Below are 18,908 nucleotides of genomic sequence, written 5' to 3'. Positions count from 1 at the left end.
AATGGGTCCCCACCTAATGCTCCTCCCACACCCACCCCAGACCCACCCAAAAAACTATCTTGCTGAGCACATTTCCATAGCTGAGAGGTTGGTCTGTTTCACATTCATTGTGCAGATTGGTTACAGCTTGAGATGTTTTCATAGTAAGTTCAATAAAAAAGTTCAAATTAGGGGCATTCATATTAAAGGGAAATAAAATAATCTGGTACAGATGAAGCACATATTGAGAAAAAATTGGGAAGGGGATTTATAGAAAGTTAAATAAATAAACATTGTGACAATGCTGCTAGGGAGTACCACAGAGCAAACACCAGAGAGGGACAGAGAGTGACACAGAGCAAGCACCAGAGAGAGGGACAGAGAGTGACACAGAGCAAACACCAGGGAGAGAGACAGAGAGTGACACAGAGCAAGCACCAGAGAGAGAGGGACAGAGAGTGACACAGAGCAAGCACCGGAGAGAGGGGCAGAGAGTGACACAGAGCAAACACCAGAGAGAGGGACAGAGAGTGACACAGAGCAAACACCAGAGAGAGGAGCAGAGAGTGACACAGAGCAAACACCGGACAGAGGGACAGAGAGTGACACAGAGCAAGCACCAGAGAGAGAGACAGAGAGTGACACAGAGCAAGCACCGGAGAGAGTGACACAGAGCAAGCACCGGAGAGAGAGACAGAGAGTGACACAGAGCAAGCACCAGAGAGAGGGACAAAGAGTGACACTGAGCAAGCACCAGAGAGAGAGACAGAGAGCGACACAGAGCAAGCACCAGAGAGAGGGACAGAGAGTGACACAGAGCAAGCACCAGAGGGAGAGGCAGAGAGTGACACAGAGCAAGCACCGGAGAGAGTGACACAGAGCAAGCACCGGAGAGAGAGACAGAGAGTGACACAGAGCAAGCACCAAAGAGACAGACAGAGAGTGACACAGAGCAAGCACCAAAGAGAGAGACAGAGAGTGACACAGAGCAAGCACTGGAGAGAGTGACACAGAGCAAGCACCGGAGAGAGAGACAGAGAGTGACACAGAGCAAGCACCGGAGAGAGTGACACAGAGCAAGCACTGGAGAGAGAGACAGAGAGTGACACAGAGCAAGCACCAGAGAGAGGGACAGAGAGTGACACAGAGCAAGCACCAGAGAGAGGGACAGAGAGTGACAAAAAGCAAGCACCAGAGAGAGGGACAGAGAGTGACACAGAGCAAACACCAGAGAGAGGGACAGAGAGTGACACAGAGCAATCACCAGAGAGAGGGACAGAGAATGACACAGAGCAAGCACCAGAGAGAGAGACAGAGAGTGACACAGAGCAAGCACCAGAGAGAGAGACAGAGAGTGACACAGAGCAAGCACCAGAGAGAGGGACAGAGAGTGACACAGAGCAAGCACCAGAGAGAGGGACAGAGAGTGACACAGAGCAAACACCGGAGAGAGGGACAGAGAGTGACACAGAGCAAGCACCGGAGAGAGGGACAGAGAGTAACACAGAGCAAACACCAGAGAGAGGGACAGAGAGTGACACAGAGCAAACACCAGCGAGAGGGACAGAGAGTGACACAGAGCAAACACCAGCGAGAAGGACAGAGAGTGACACAGAGCAAGCACCAGAGCGAGAGACAGAGAGTGACACAGAGCAATCACCAGAGAGTGACACAGAGCAAGCACCAGAGAGAGAGACACAGAGCAAGCACCGGAGAGAGAGGGACAGAGAGTGACACAGAGTAAGCACCAGAGAGGGGGACAGAGAGTGACACAGAGCAAATACCAGAGAGAGGGACAGAGAGTGACACAGAGCAAGCACCAGAGAGAGGGACAGAGAGTGACACAGAGCAAACACCAGAGAGAGGGACAGAGAGTGACACAGAGCAAACACCAGAGAGAGTGACACAGAGCAAGCACCGGAGAGAGAGACAGAGAGTGACACAGAGCAAGCACCAGAGAGAGAGACAGAGAGTGACACAGAGCAAGCACCAGAGAGAGAGACAGAGAGTGACACAGAGCAAGCACCAGAGAGAGGGACAGAGAGTGACACAGAGCAAACACCAGAGAGGGACAGAGAGTGACACAGAGCAAGCACCGGAGAGAGGGACAGAGAGTGACGCAGAGCAAGCACCAGCGAGAGGAACAGAGAGTGACACAGGGCAAGCACCAGAGAGAGGGACAGAGAGTGACACAGAGCAAGCACCAGGGAGAGAGACAGAGAGTGACACAGAGCAAGCACCAGAGAGAAAGACAGAGAGTGACACAGAGCAAACACCAGAGAGAGGGACAGAGAGTGACACAGAGCAAGCACCAGAGAGAGAGACAGAGAGTGACACAGAGCAAGCACCAGAGAGAGGGACAGAGAGTGACACAGAGCAAGCACCAGAGAGAGGGACAGAGAGTGACACAGAGCAAACACCAGAGAGAGTGACAGAGAGTGACACAGAGCAAGCACCAGAGAGAGGGACAGAGCGTGACACAGAGCAAGCACCAGAGAGAGGGACAGAGAGTGACACAGAGCAAACACCAGAGAGAGAGACGGAGAGTGACACAGAGCAAACACCAGAGAGAGTGACACAGAGCAAGCACCGGAGAGAGAGACAGAGAGTGACACAGAGCAAGCACCAGAGAGAGGGACAGAGAGTGACACAGAGCAAACACCAGAGAGAGGGACAGAGAGCAAACACCAGAGAGAGAGACAGAGAGTGACACAGAGCAAGCACCGGAGAGAGAGACAGAGAGTGACACAGAGCAAGCACCAGAGAGAGGGACAGAGAGTGACACAGAGCAAACACCAGAGAGAGAGACAGAGAGTGAGACAGAGCAAGCACCAGGGAGAGAGACAGAGCGTGACACAGAGCAAACACCAGAGAGAGGGACAGAGAGTGACACAGATCAAACACCAGAGAGAGGGACAGAGAGTGACACAGAGCAAGCACCAGAGAGAGGGACAGAGAGTGACACAGAGCAAACACCAGAGAGGGGGACAGAGAGTGACACAGAGCAAACACCAGAGAGAGGGACAGAGAGTGACACAGAGCAAGCACCAGAGAGAGGGACAGAGAGTGACACAGAGCAAACACCAGAGAGAGGGACAGAGAGTGACACAGAGCAAACACCAGGGAGAGGGACAGAGAGTGACACAGAGCAAGCACCAGAGAGAGGGACAGAGAGTGACACAGAGCAAACACCAGAGAGAGGGACAGAGAGTGACACAGAGCAAACACCAGAGAGAGGGACAGAGAGTGACACAGAGCAAGCACCAGAGAGAGGGGCAGAGAGTGACACAGAGCAAACACCAGAGACAAAGGAATATTGATGAAAAACATAAAGTGACATAATTTTTGATCCTTATAAACCAGTATGAAATGGAGAGCATGCTTTGAATGCACATCCAACGACATTGGCCCAAAGTTTGCTGGAAATTGGTTCTATCTCCATAAAACCAGAGAGCTGTGGCTACCAAATAGGTGCCTTGATGTAGCGCGTTGGTTGGGGCAATGGGAAATTCCATGAAAATTTAATGCATTTGAGAAAGTGGGTAAATGTAAGTATGTATAGGTTTTATTCATGGGGAACATCATTAAATGTGTGAAAGTTGCTCTCAGAGTTCACTAAATATTTCAGCAGAATTTACCAAATTTTCCTTCAGATTTCCACTGACCCATGCCATTTTTAGGTGTTAAGTAACTGTATTGTGATTGATATATTGCAAATGTCATTTATCATTATTTTTAATAAGGCTGATTTGGTAAGACAATTATATCGCTACAATAGCTAACATAAAAAGAAATGTAAATGCTGTACCTGATGTCCCTTTCTCTCCCTTTTCACCCTGTCTGCCATCTCTCCCATCTCTGCCTGGAAGGCCGATGCGTCCATGAGGCCCAGGGGTTCCATTTGTTCCGGGTGGCCCTGGTGGTCCGGGTAAGCCTGGTACACTGCATATTAATTTGGAGAAATTACTGGTGTATCTTCGTTCTCCCTTGAGTTTGCTGAGAAGAGGTTGGCCAGCGATACAATACACAAAGGCTGCCAGGTAAAGCAAGGGAAACATCGTGAGATCTATAAAAAAAAAGGCAATGAATATACAGCGCGCTTTAATATAGCTTGATAATGACACGTGAATCGTTCATGCATATACATAACATGAAATGGTGCTCACTGCTGCCTACCGATGTCAAATGTACCAGCGATGGATCAAGTGATGAAGTAGTAACATCACAAGTAAACAGAAGAGAAGTCCCTAATATCATTCTGAAGAGAAAACTGAACTTTCACTTTTTTTAAGCAGGTGCTGATTGGTTGAGTGTAGTACTTTATTTTTAATCTAGTCAAAAAAGTAGAATAATAATTGTCCTCTAATTTTCTGGTCACAAAATTTTGCCTCAAGCGTTCAAGAAATTCAGAGGAATAGTCTGAAACTTTTAAATAACCATTATATCTAACAGAAAGACACCCTTTCAGTTCCTCCCCCTCATTAGTCCCTATCTATGTTAATGAGAGGTGATCTCATTGAAACTTATAAAATTCTGACAGGACTAGACAGACTAGATGCAGGAAGGATGTTCCCGATGGTTGGGGAGTCCAGAACCAGGGGTCACACACAGTCTAAGGATAAGGGGTAGGCCATTTAGGACAGAGATGAGGAGGAATTTCTTCACCCAGAGAGTGGTGAACCTGTGGAATTCTCTACCATAGAAGGCAGTGGAGGCCAATTCATTAAATATATTCAAGGAGGATTTGGATATATTTCTTAAGGCTAAAGGGATCAAGGGGTATGGGGAGAAGGCAGGGACAGGGTACTGAACTTGGATGATCAGCCATGATCGCATTGAATGGCGGAGCAGGCTCGAGGGGCCGAATGGCCTACTCCTGCTCCTATCTTCTATGTTTCTATGTTTCCTTCGAAACTGTGAACCAAGGCCTTCCTGTCTTCCTGCCCTGGCAAATTTAAGTCTTGTTTTGGTTTTATTTTATCTAACATATTAAATATCTTATATACCTTTACAAAGGGATGTTTCAGTGAGGCCACCTAGTAGTGTATCACATGTGGGTGACATGTTAAAAATTTCAATACAAAACACTAAATTTTAAAAATATACATAAAGCACTCCTCCCCTCTCCATGCTATGTTACCAAATAATTATGAATTTTCCATTGCTGTCCATTTCAGGCATGGACTGAAGGAGGGTGAGTCAGTGGAGCATCAGGGCTAGATTCACAGGACTTGTGAGCCATATATGACCCACAGGCCATTGTTTGAGCACTTTAACTCGATCAGCTCATCTCTCTTTTTGAGGCTGAAGACTCCCTAGTATATCAAGTCATTTCTTATAACTTTTCTCTACACTAAGGGCTGAATTTTTAGCTTTGAGTTGGGTCGGGTGCGTTGGGCCCGCGTAGCGGGTCACTATCCTGAACTTTCCATCAGCGTGCTCTGCACTGTGTGTTTAACATAACTACATCAATTGACTGAGTCATGCGGGTTTCCCAGTCAATTAACTGGAGCATGTCTGATGACACCACAGATGACTCGTCTTCAGCTCACCTATTTAAAGGAGCCTTGCACACATCAGAGTTGAAAGTTGTTGGAAGTGGTTTTGAGGTTGTTATGAGAGGTAGCTGTTGCTATTATATAGTTCCAATAGTTTGACTGTGAAGGTTCAAGTATTTATAACCAAGGATGCATGCTCAGTGCCAGAAGGCTGTGCCTAGCTTTTCTGATTCCTCCCTGGAAATCCTGCTCCAGGGAGTGAGGGCACACAAGGAGGACTTCTTCCCTGGTGATGGCAGGAAGAAGCCAGCTGCTGAAACAAAGAGGGCATGGCTGGAGATCGCCCAGGAAGTGAGCAGCAGGGGTGTTGTGAGCCGCTCCTGGATCCAGTGTAGGAAGAGATTTAATGACCTCATGAGGTCAGGAAAGGTGAGTGCAATGCCACATTCAACTACATCCTGATGTACGTGTCACCCCAATCCCATCACTCTGCCTTCCCAAGCCCACTCCTGCACGTCAATCCTCACACCAACCTACCTTACAGGTGCACCCATCTCTCACTGTCTATGCACCTACACGATCGAGAGACATAAAAAGAGACTGTAAAAGCTTCTATACGTATATAAAAATGAAAAGGTTAGTGAGAGTAAATGTGGGTCCCTTACAGGCTGAGACAGGAGAAATTATAATGGGGAATAAGGAAATGGCAGAGAAATTAAACAAATACTTTGGGGTCAATTGACCCGTGGAGTCAGGATTGGAGGCGTGCGGGGGGTTAAAGTCCCAACACCAACCCGCCCCCAACCTGCCTCCATGTAAGTTTCAAAGGAGGCGGGTACCCGGCCCACATTGGGACCCGCCTACCCGAGGCGGGAAGGGATTAGTGACAATTAACTGCCTGTTAACAGGTAGTTAACAGGCAGTTTTTAGCCTAATCCCTATTTTAAAGCTTGAAGTGTGGGATTCCCGACAGTTCCAAACCACGCCAAGTTAGAAGAGTCGGGCCGCGGGATGAAGAGCTTGCAGGATCTAGGTGTCGGTGTTCAGATGAGTGATGGGTGCATGAGTGCAAAGGTAAGTGTGTTTGGTGTGTCTAAAGTGTGTAAAGAAGTTTAAATTACCTGTACTTACCATTTAAGCCTTCCTTCCTCTAGGTTTCGGGAGTCCATCATCTAACCGGCACAGAAAGCAGAATGGCTGCGAACTGTCAAAAGTGACAGCCGGCAGCTTTCTGTGCCAGTGAGATTTCTAACTGAGTCTGCGTAGAAGGTCTCAGGTGAGAAGTAAGACTGTCAGTTTGACAGCTTCAAACAGCTGTGAAACACTGATATTTCATCTGTCAAAACGTCTTGACAGATGAAATTTCAGTCTGTGACGTCACCTGTTGCCGGGTGGCTCTTAATTGGCCTAACAAGGTCAATCAAATTAAAATCGCGTGGATTGGCCGCATCTCGATGGAGGCGGGACTACAACCCTGAAAGTTGTAGTCCCGCCTCCAACCTGACTTCTGAATGAAAATCACCCCCTTTGTGTCTGTCTTAAACATAGAAACATAGAAGATAGGAGCAGGAGTAGGCCATTCGCCCCTCGAGCCTGCTCCGCCATTTAATGAGATCATGGCTGATCATCCAAATTCAGTACCCTGTCCCTGCTTTCTCCCCATATCCCTTGATCCCTTTAGCCTTAAGAAATATATCCAACTCCTTCTTGAATATATTTAATGAATTGGCCTCTGCTGCCTTCTTTGGCAGAGAATTCCACAGGTACACCACTCTCTGGGTGAAGAAATTCCTCCTCATCTCTGTCCTAAATAGCTTACCCCTTATCCTTAGACTGTGACCCCTGGTTTTAGACTCCCTGACCATTGGGAACATCCTTCCTGCATCTAGTCTGTCCAGTCCTGTCAGAATGTTATAAGTTTCAATGAGATCCCCTCTCACTCTTCTAAACTCCAACGAGTATTAGCCCAATCGACCCAGTCTCTCCTCATACGTCATTCCTGCCATCCCAGGTATCAGCCTAGTGAATCTTCGCTGCACTCCCTCCATGGCAAGAACATCCTTCCTCAGATAAGGCGACCAAAACTGCACACAATACTCCAGATGTGGTCTCACCAAGGCCCTGTACAACTGCAGCAAGACATCCTTGTTCCTGTACTCAAACCCTCTCGCTACGAAGGCCAACATACCATTTGCCTTCTTAACCGCCTGCTGGACCTGCATGCTTACCTTCAGCGACTGGTGCACAAGGACACACAGGTCTCGTTGCACTTCCCCTTCTCCCAATCTATTGCCATTCAGATAATAATCTGCCTTCCTGTTTTTGACACCAAAGTGGATAACCTCGCATTTATCCACGTTATATTGCATCTGCCATGCTTCTGCCCAATCACCCAACCTGTCCAAATCATACTGGAGTTTCTCGGCATCCTCCTCACAGCACACACGCCCAACCAGTCTTCATGGAAGAAGATGCAAAAAACTTCCCGGAAATAGTGGAGAACCAAAGGTCTAGCGAGAATGAGGAACTGAAAGAAATTAGTATTAGTAAAAAAATAGTACTGGAGAAATTATTGGGACTGAAAGCCAATAAATCTCCTGGACCGGATGGCCTACATCCTAGGGTTTTGAAAGAGGTGGCTATAGAGATAATGGTTATCATTTTCCAAAATTCCATAGATTCTAGAACAGTTCCCGCAGGTTGGAAGGTGGCAAATATAACACCACTATTTAAGAAAGGAGGGAGAGAGAAAACAGGGAACTACAAACCAGTTAGCCTGACATCAGTAGTAGGGAAAATGCTGGAATCTATTATTAAGGACGTGGTAACAGGGCACTTAGAAAATAATAATAGGATTGGGCAGAGTCATCACGGATTTATGAAAGGGAAATTGTGTTTGACAAATCTGTTAGAGTTTTTGGAGGTTGTAACTAGCAGAATAGGGCTCATGGGATTGGGGGTAATATATTAGCATGGATTGAGGATTGGTTAACGGACAAAAAACAGAGAGCAGGAATAAACGGGTCATTTTCAGTTTGGCAGGCTGTAACTAGTGGGGTACCACAAGGATCAGTGCTTGGGCCTCAGCTATGCACAATCTATATCAATGATTTGGATGAGGGGACCAAATGTAATATATCCAAGTTTGCTGATGACACAAAGCTGGGTGGGAATGTAAGTTGTGAGGAGGATGCAAGGATGCTTCAAGGGGATATAGACAGGCTAAGTGAGTGGCCAAGAACATGGCAAATGGTGTATAATGTGGAGAAATGTGAAGTTACCCACTTTGGTAGGAAAAATAGAAAAGCAGAGTATCTTTTAAATGGTGAGAGATTGGGAAATGTTGTTGTTCAGAGGGACCTGGGTGTTCTTGTACATAAATCACTTAAAATTAACATGCAGGTACAGCAAGCAATTAGGAAAGCAAATGGTCTGTTGGCCTTTATTACAAGAGGATTTGAGTATCAGAGTAAAAACGTCTTACTGCAATTATATAGGGCCCTGGTGAGACCACATCTGGAGTCGTGTGTACAGTTTTGGTCTCCTTACCTAAGGAAGGATATACTTGCCATAGAGGGAGTGCAACAATGGTTCACCAGACTGGTTCCTGGGATGGGGGATTGTCCTATGAAGAGAGATTGAGTAGACTAGGCCTATATTCTCCAGAGTTTAGAAGAATGAGAGGTGATCTCATTGAAACATGCAAAATTCTTACAGGGCTTGACAGGGTAGATGCAGGGAGGATGTTTCCCTGGGCTGGGGAGTCTAGAACCAGGGGCCACAGTATCAGAATAAGGGGTCAGCCATTTAGGACTGAGATGAGGAGAAATTTCTTCACTCAGAGGATGGTGAATCTTTGGAATTCTCTACCCCAGAGGGCTGTGGAGGCTCAGTCGTTGAGTATATTCAAGACAGAGATCGATAGATTTTTGAATTTTAAGGGAATCAAGGGATATGGGGATAGTGCAGGAAAGTCGAGTTGAGGTAGAAGATCAGCCATGATCTTATTGAATGGCGGAGCAGGCTCGAGGGGCCAAATGGCCTACTCCTGCTCCTACTCCTATTTCTTATGTTCTTATGTACTCACATCCCCATCTGACTATCCACCACTGACACTCATCCTCAGCCTAATGCAATCACAGAATCATAGAAAGTAACACCACAGAAGGAGGCCATTTGGCGATGTCATGCTACTCCCTCATAGTCGCCCTCTATAGATGTAGCCCATCCATCCCCCACACTCATTCCATCACTCTCACTCAAAGTTCTCTTCTTTTCCTCCTTGCAGGAGAAGAGAACCCAGAACAACAGGGAGAGACAGAGAACCGGAGGTGACCCTCCAATTTACAGCACATCGACGCCAGCAGAGGAGGAGGTGCTGGAAATAAGTGGAGTGGCAGAGCTGCTGGCGGTGGGAGATGGGGAGAGGGGGACCTCCCTGCAACCTGGTGACAGAATTAAATATCTAACAGCCACATGGCATACAACAGTCACTCATGGTGACTGATGTGAGCAGCCAGTGAAATATTCTTATCATAAGAGTTGTAATTCATCTCTTTACTCTCCCACAGGTCCATCAAGTATCCCCCACCTACTGTCCAGTGGAGGAGGAAGACGACTCTTCAGAGGAAGCTCCATTCTCTGAGGATGCATCGTCACCAGACCCACGCGCACCCAGCACCAGCTCAGATACACGCACGTCGGTGGGTCCTGCGAGACATAGAGCAATGTTGTCACCTGGTGTCTCACAAATCACAAGTGAGCAACAGCAGATGGTGGAGACAGGGACAGCAGTGGAGAGTCCTCGCCGGAGGGCGCAGGACACTCCCAGCTCTGCTCAGCTGGATGCAGAACCTCGGGAGCTGTTGGTCATTTTAGGACTGCTTTGTGGTATTGTGATGGGGGCGGGGTGGGGGGATGGTGGGGTAGAATTTGTTTCAGCATCTGGGTGCCATATCAGTGCACTGGTGCAACCTAACTAAATCGTGCCATTATGCGTCGATCCTGGGCCTCCCGCGCAGCAATGTGCGCCGCTGCTGGTGCCATCTCCACCTCAGGTTCCTCCTCCTCCTCAGGTTCTGTAGTGTATGTGCCTTTAAGTCAGAACTACTTTTACAGCTCCTGTATACTGTAGTACCGGCAGTGACCACACCGGTATATAAGCTTTGCGCATGCCTCTGTACCCCTAGTCTAGAGATTACCCTCCTCCAGTAAAGACCTGTTATTTGTTAATGTACAGCATCCGTGTGATTATTTAATAAGAGCATATCCACTGAACCACGGATCCAACAGTGGCGACGAGTGTCGATTCGAATCTACCTGCAACATAAAAAAAAAGTCGAGGCCAGGAACACGGGCATCGACCACGAGCAACCACCCAGCAGTCAGGCAGAGATCCAACTTTGCAGAGGAGGCTGTGGAGAGCCGGGCTTGGTTCCCCAGCCACAACGAGCAGTAAGAGACCGACGACAGGTCCAGCGCAGACCCTTCCTGAGCAGCGGCGACGGGAGCTGACCGACGGCGGAGAGAGAGCCAAGCAGCGTCGACGGGGTAAGACAGAGGGTGAAGAGCGCAGGGCGCAGCCGGGGGTTGAACACCGAGCGGCGTCGAGGAAAATAAAACAAACCGGAGGGTAAGAAACAGCTGGGTTCTAGACTGAGCGGCGTCGAAAAATATAAAAAGAAGAATGCGCAGAGCACAGCCAGTACTCACGGGCTGAACAGGGTCCGCGGGGCGAAGAGAGGGGAGATGCCATTGAGCCGCGGAGAAGAAGGAAGAGCGCGGGAGGCGCCATTGAGAAGGGAGAGCGCGGGAAACGCCATTGAGCCGCGGAGAAGAGCACAGGAGACGCCATTTTTAGAAGCCGCAGCGGAGAAGAAGGGTGAGCGCGGGAAGGAAGGAAAGCGCGGGAGACGCCATTTTGTGCCAGCGGAGAAGAAGGGGAAGCGCGGGAGGCGCCATTTGTGATAGTTAACGCAAACCCAAGGATGCCGAAGAGTGGCAGTATCTCTACGTTCGACAATGAAGTCGAAGATTGGGCGACATATGTGGAACGTATTCAGGTGTACTGCAGGGTGAATGAAGTGCCAGATGCTAATAAAGCACTGGTTCTGTTAAATTCCATGGGTGCAAAAACTTATGGGTTACTGTGAAATCTAATAACCCCAGAGAAGCCGGTAAACAAGAATTTTGAAAGCATAGTAGAAATCCTACAGGACCACTTAAACCCCACACCACTGCTGATAGCAGAACGATTTAAGTTCCATAAAAGGAACCAACACAAAGACGAAAGCAATGCTGAGTACCTAACGGAACTGCGCAAGCTATCGAAACACTGCCAGTTTGGAGCGGGACTAGCAGACACGTTAAGGGACAAGTTTGTGTGTGGGCTACAAAGTGAAGGAACCCAGAAACGGTTTCTATCAGAAAAGGACCTAACGCTGGACAAAGCTTTCAGTATGGCAGTATCATACAAAGCAGTCGCAAGGGGCGCTGCAGAGATACAACGGAGACCGCAAGAATATGGCACCAATGAAATGTCCTATGGAACAGGGAAGTGCTATCGCTGCGGCAGAACAACACATGACCAGAAAGATTGTTGGTTCAAGGACCAAGTGTGCAGACAGTGTGGGAAAGCAGGACACATAGCAAGAGTCTGCAGGTCTGGGAAGAAAACCAACAGTAAGAAATCTCCACAGGAGAAGTACAAAAAGGTACACCAGGTGATGGACAGTGGTTCAGACGAACAGAAAAGTGACACAGACTCCGGAAGCAAGGAGCTGGGTTGTCTGAAACTACATAAGGTAACCAAAATGGAGGATCAGCAGACTATCTGGGTTACACTCAAGACAGACGGAGTCCAAGTGAAAATGGAATTGGACATAGGGTCAGCTCTAACAGTCATAAATCAAAGAGACTACAAGCGGCTATTTTCACACATACCCTTGAAAGCTACAGAGATTGTCTTGAAGACGTATACAGGGCAAAAAGTCTACCCCAAAGGAAAAATAAGGGTGAAAGTGACATATAAATGTCAGGATATACCTAAAATGGATATATATGTATTGCCAAATGGAGGACCACCACTGCTAGGACATGAATGGATCCGGAAGATACAATTAGATTGGCATTCCATACAGGCACTGAAGGTTGAGGCCAAAAAGGATGACGACGTCACACCTGGACGACTGTGAAAAATGCTAACTGATGCAAAAGAAGTGTTCCAGGAGGGACTAGGAACACTAAAAGGAATAACAGCAACGATTAAAATAGAGGAAAATGCAAGCCCAAAGTTCTGAAGGCCAGACCAGTGCCTTATGCGATCAGACCAGCTGTTGAAGCAGAGCTGGAAGGGTTGGAACGTTCAGGAGTACTGTCCAAAGTGGACTGGAGTGAGTGGGCTACACCCATCGTTCCTGTAATGAAGAGGTCATTGAGTAATACGCCTGGGGAACCAAAGAAGGTCCGCATCTGTGGGGATTTTAAGGTGACAGTGAACGCAGTCCTTCACACGGTGCAATATCCACTTCCACAAATTGAGGATATTTTCGCCTCGCTATCTGGAGGTAAACGCTTCACCAAAATTGATCTAGCCCAGGCGTACTTGCAAATGGAGGTAGAAGAAGCTTCGAAACATTACCTTACGATCAACGCTCATAAAGGTCTCTATCAATACAACCGGCTGGTGTTTGGAGTAGCCTCGGCTCCGGCTATCTGGCAAAGGGCGATGGATCAGGTCCTGCAAGGGATTCCAGGGACCCAGTGTTATTTGGACGACATCTTGGTCACGGGCGAAAATGACGGTGATCACCTCGCCAACTTGGAGAAGGTGCTCACCAGATTAAAGGAGTATGGGCTACGAGCTAATCGCCACAAGTGCGAGTTTTTCCAGAAACCGATCTCATATTGTGGCCACGTCATCGATGAAGAGGGGTTACATAAGTCCCCTGACAAGATTGAGGCAGTAGTCAAGGCTCCAGCACCGGAAAATGTGTCACAGCTGAGGTCGTTCCTCGGGCTGGTAAACTACTACCACAAGTTCTTACCAAATTTGTCTACGGTATTACACCCGCTGAACACCCTACTGCAAACATGGGTACCATGGAAGTGGGATGACGAACGTAGACGAGCTTTCCAGAAGTGTAAAGAATTGATCACATCAAAAGAGGTGTTGGCCCATTTCAACCCAGCACTACCAATTCATTTGGCATGTGATGCATCACCCTACGGTATTGGAGCGGTGCTGTCGCACAAATTCCCAGATGGGTTGGAGAGGCCAGTAGCCTTTGCGTCTCGGTCACTAACCTCAGCCGAGCGCAACTACACCCAGATTGACAGGGAGGCCCTCAGCCTAGTATGGGGAGTAAAAAAATTCAACCACTATCTGCATGGGCAGAAGTTCACCTTGCTGACTGACCACCAACCACTTGTCTCCATCTTTAATCCTAAGAAAGGCGTTCCAGTGATGACTGCACAGCGGTTACAAAGATGGTCCCTGTTTCTAGGGGCGAATCAATATGAAATAGAATATAAAGGCACGAAACAGCATGGGAACGCTGATGGGCTATCGCGCCTGCCACTGCCTACTGTGGAGGAAGCACCAGCAGTGGATCCTATCGAGATATTTTATTCGTCAATAATTGAACGATTGCCAGTAACTAACGCGGATATAGAGAAGGAGACCCGCAATGATCCGACGCGGTCACGGGTATGTGAATTGATGGTGAGGGGATGGCCAACACATGGCGACTCACTGTTGCCAGCATTCTCATCCAGAAGAGAACAGCTGTCAGTATGCCAGGGGACAGTGATGTGTGGATCCAGAGTGGTGATTCCACCCAAGTTAAGGGAGAGAGTGCTAAATGAACTACATGAAGGTCATCTGGGGGGAGTGAAAATGAAAAGCCTTGCTAGGGCTTGTGTGGTGGCCGGGAATCGATCAACAAATCGAAGACCTAACTAAGAGCTGCTTAGGATGCCAGAAGGTCCAAAATGCACCACCACATGCCCCTCTACACCCATGGGAGTGGCCCTCCTCTCCATGGCAATGGGTGCATATTGATTTCGCTGGTCCATTCATGGACTCAATGTTCTTAATAGCAATGGATGCTCATTCAAAGTGGCCTGAAGTGATAAAAATGTCTTCAACCACTACAGAGAAAACGATTGCAGTCCTACGGACCATATTTGCCAGAAACGGTTTGCCAGAGCAGATTTGCTCTGATAATGGACCACAGTTTGTGTCCGACGAGTTCCAAAAATTCATGAAAAGGAATGGGGTAAGGCATTACACATCCGCCCCGTATCATCTAGCCACCAATGGATTGGCTGAGAGGTTCGTACAAACCTTTAAGGCGGCGATAAAGGCCATGTGCGACGATGAAATTCCACTACAGCATAAGATGGACTTTTGTTGTTTAATGTACATGTTGAAATGTTAATTGTTATTTGAATATTAGGGGTATTACTAATCTAAAAGGGGAGGAATTGTAGTGTATGTGCCTTTAAGTCAGAACTACTTTTACAGCTCCTGTATACTGTAGTACCGGCAGTGACCACACCGGTATATAAGATTTGCGCATGCCTCTGTACCCCCAGTCTAGAGATTACCCTCCTCCAGTAAAGACCTGTTATTTGTTAATGTACAGCATCCGTGTGATTATTTAATAAGAGCATATCCACTGAACCACGGATCCAACAGGTTCCACCTGCTCCTCCTCATCATCCTCCTCTGAGGAGGCTCTGCGCTCTGCACCTTGCTCCTGCTGCAGCTCCAATCCACGATACGATGATGATTCTGGAGACCCTGGCTGGTGCGTATTGAAGGACTCCTCCAGATCTGTCCAGGCATCTGAAGCGCATCTTCAGCATCCCGATTGCTTGCTCTATTACACATCTGGTCGTCATGTGGCTTTCATTATAGCGCTCCTCGGCCTCATTGCTTGGCCTCCTCAATGCTGTCATCAGCCACATCTTCAGTGGATAGCCCTTGTCTCCAAGCAGCCAGCCGGTAAGTTTGGTCGGAGGTGGGAAGAGCTGAAGGTGGGTGGACTGGCACAGGATGAAAAAGTCGTGACAGTTCCCTGGGCATCTGGCACACACAAGCGTGATGATCTTTTTGTGGTTGCAGGCGAGCTGCACATTGAGGGAATGGAAGCCTTCATGGTTCATTAACACTCCTGAATGATCTGGGGGTGCCTTGATGGGTACATGTGTGCAGTCGATGATGCCCTGCACCTGTGGGAAGCCAGCCAGAGCCGCAAAGCTGAGCGCCCACTCTGTCACACTGGCTTCATCAGTGGCAAAGTTCACATAATTGGCTGACTTGTGAAACATGGCTTCGGTCACCTGGCTGATGCATTTGTGGGCGGCCGACTGCGAGATCCTGGAAATGTCTGCTGCAGATCCCTGGAAGGAGCCTGAGGTGAAGAAGTTGAGGGTGGTGGTGATTTTGACTACCACTGGTAGGGCATGTCCACCAGGTCCTCTGGGCAGTAGGTCTTCTTCCAGCAAGCTACAAATGTCTGCCACGACCTGGCGCGATAGCCTGAGCCTCCTGAGGCACTGCTGTTCAGTCATGTCCAGGAAGCTCATCCTCTGCCTGTATACCCTGTGTTGGGGGTATCGCCTCCGGTGCTGTGCAGCCCTGTGCTGACCCCCCTCTTTCCTGTGCAGCATCATGTCAGTGAGGAGAAGACTGCTGCTGCTGCTGCTGTTATTGTTGCTGTTGTTGCTGCTCATCTTGGTCCCAATCTGAGGTCCAAGGTGAAACAGCATAAGTGGTAGCTATGCTGATCTGATAGATGCCAGGTAAAGTGACGATCAGATCAGAGGCACAATCCTCCAATGTAGTGAGAGTGGCTTCCGAGGTTGCAGAAATCACCTGCAAACTCCTGAAAGCAAATTCTCTGCAACAATGATGTCAACAAGAGCCTTTCCCTTAGGCAAGGAAGCAGGTGTGAGGTGTGAGTATTTATGTGATTATTTCAACTGTCAATTGTTCAACTCACACAATGGCTGGTCACTCCTCAGCTTGCTTTGACAGGCGAGTTTCAGGAATCCTGTGCACAAGCAGTAAAAGCTGAAACCTCAGGTTAAAAAGCATCTTAATGGTCTGTTAACGACCTCTTAAATACTTCAATGAGGTCGCCCGCCTCTCCCGAGCGGGTCTTTGGTGCACTGAGAAACGCGCTGGAGCAAAAGGCGGAAGTCGGCGGGATGAAGGCGGGTTCCCGACTCGCCATCAATTTCAGCGCTTTTAACAACCAACCTGCTCGCAAACCTGCAGTCACTTCAAAGAGAAAATTCCAGCCTAAGGTTCAGCCTACATGTGCTCCTTTACATTCCCTCCAGGTCCTGACTGGCCCCATGTACTCTACTTGCAACATGGCCAGAGCTGTTATACCAACCCACTTCAATATGCTCATCTAAATGTATGGTGAATCTTTGTAGCATGCTGTCGATTATACATTGTCATTCTGTGTCGGATCATAATGAACATTCCTGAGGAGAGACTGGTCCTCAAACATAAATACCTCTGAGCTAGGTTCTGTTTCAGCTGAAATAATTTAATGGTGGACTAACAGCTCATTAACTAATTCCTATTGGCCCTGAGAATCTATGAGGCGCGATACCAATGCTTATTGCTGGGATTGCCTTCGCTGTTGGCCCCGCTGAAGGTCATGGGCTCGGGAATGGGACCTCCAGAGGGGCCTTTGGCGGTGTGGATGTAAGAGCGGGACTTGGCATAGCCAGGTGCTGCTAGAGTTTCTGGCCATTTCAGCGCACTTCCGCAGGAGTTACAGCAGAAGTCAGTCGGAATGGGTGAGCAACTTCTGTCTAGAGCTGAAAGTTCCTCTACTATTCAGCCTGAAAGTAGGTGGGACAGTGGCAGAAATGGTGGGAAAAATGGGTGAGATCAATTGGCACCTGCCCACCCCAACCTCAATTTCCTGCCCCTGCTGGGACCACCACTTTCCTGCCCATTGCATGTAAATGCCAGCAGGAAGATGCGGGGCCCAGCCTTCTGTCCCATTCCCCTCCCGTCCACCTCTTACTGCCGCTCTCTGGGACCTCCTGGTGGAAGATGGCAGTAGGTCTAGGGTAACGGTGATAATGGCCCCAGTGGAGGGAAGGGGAAATGTAGAGGCTTCCTCTCCCGGCCCCATGCACTTACCTTTATAGGCCTCGGTCTACAATGCTGCAATTCCCTTCATCTTCAGTGCTCGTCTGCCCGGTCAAGGTCTCCCGCCACCTCTTGTGGTGCTGCAGTGGTGTTGTTGCCTGAATTTTGTCTTCGGCCCAAGCAGGCTCCCTCTTGGCAGTGGAAGCCCACCCTGGCCAATGACTGTTGGCCCAGGAAAATGGGTCACGGTCGCAGCAAGATCAGAGGAACTGGTGGAAGTCCTTCCCAGCCGCTACCCTGCTGCCAGAAGGACAATCCAACCCTAATTGTCACAGAAATAATACATTCAGTGTATTTGTTATATATTTTTATGTTTCTTAACCTTTCTAGGCAATCAACTCTCAGTTAAGCTATTGCACAAGTTTCACTTGCATGTTTCTAGGTTGCGACCGATACATCAGATTTTATATTACATTGAAAAGCTTCACAGCAGCTGTGTGTTCCCTCCAGTGATACATCAATTACCGGTTGTCATACAGCACTTCATAGTCTATCATAAAAACATTCAAAAATATTAAAGGGGAAACAACTATCTGGCTCACCAAGACAGTATTTCTAACAGACCATGTACAACTTTTACTGACATGGACTCTCCTCAATGAATTCATCTCTTGAGGGAAGCAAATTACCACTGGTAACACTTCCAAGAAGAAAATAGTGCAACATTTTTCTCTGATTCTAAAGGCTGGTGAGAAAAAAAAGCAACCAATCAAATGAATGGCTTTTGTGGAATTGGGGCGTATCTTAGGTACTGCTAATTTTCTGGGCTCAAGATTATTAACATAATTTGTGTTATGAAGAACATTATATATTGATATTAGAAGTAACTTTCTTCATATTCTTTATAAATAGTGCAAACACAATAGCGATATCAAGAAATGGCTGAGCGCACTGGATACAGCAAAGGCTATGGGCCCCGACAACATCCCGGCTATCATGCTGAAGACTTGTGCTCCACAACTAGCCGCACCTCCAGCCAAGCTGTTCCAGTACAGCTACAACACTGGCATCTATCCGACAATGTGGAAAACTGCCCAGGTATGTCCTGTCCACAAAAAGCAGGACAAATCCAATCCGGCCAATTACCGCCCCATCAGTCTACTCTCAATCATCAGCAAAGTGATGGAAGATGTCGCCGACAGTGCTATCAAGCGGCACTTACTCACCGATAACCTGCTCACTGAGGCCCAGTTTGGGTTCTGCCAGGACCACTCAGCTCCCAACCTCATTACAGCCTTGGTCCAAAC

At 48.1% G+C, this 18,908-nt stretch overlaps 1 protein-coding gene across 3 annotated transcripts in view; it reads right to left on the bottom strand.

Annotated features, from left to right (window-relative positions):
* c1qtnf7 (C1q and TNF related 7) overlaps positions 1-18,908 on the bottom strand; it is a 76,961-nt gene that overhangs the window by 25,653 nt on the left and 32,400 nt on the right. For all 3 annotated transcript variants that reach the window (XM_085966284.1, XM_085966275.1, XM_085966266.1), the window contains exon 2: positions 3,788-4,045. In XM_085966284.1, coding sequence (XP_085822410.1) covers positions 3,788-4,037 — 250 coding nt within the window. In that variant the 5' untranslated portion in view covers positions 4,038-4,045. The remainder of the gene's footprint in view (positions 1-3,787; positions 4,046-18,908) is intronic.

The sequence above is a fragment of the Somniosus microcephalus genome, chromosome 2 (assembly GCF_052327205.1).
Source record: "Somniosus microcephalus isolate GS21.2 chromosome 2, FLI_Smic_1.0, whole genome shotgun sequence".
Lineage (NCBI taxonomy): Eukaryota > Metazoa > Chordata > Chondrichthyes > Squaliformes > Somniosidae > Somniosus > Somniosus microcephalus.
This window is presented reverse-complemented; position numbering and strand designations above follow the sequence as displayed.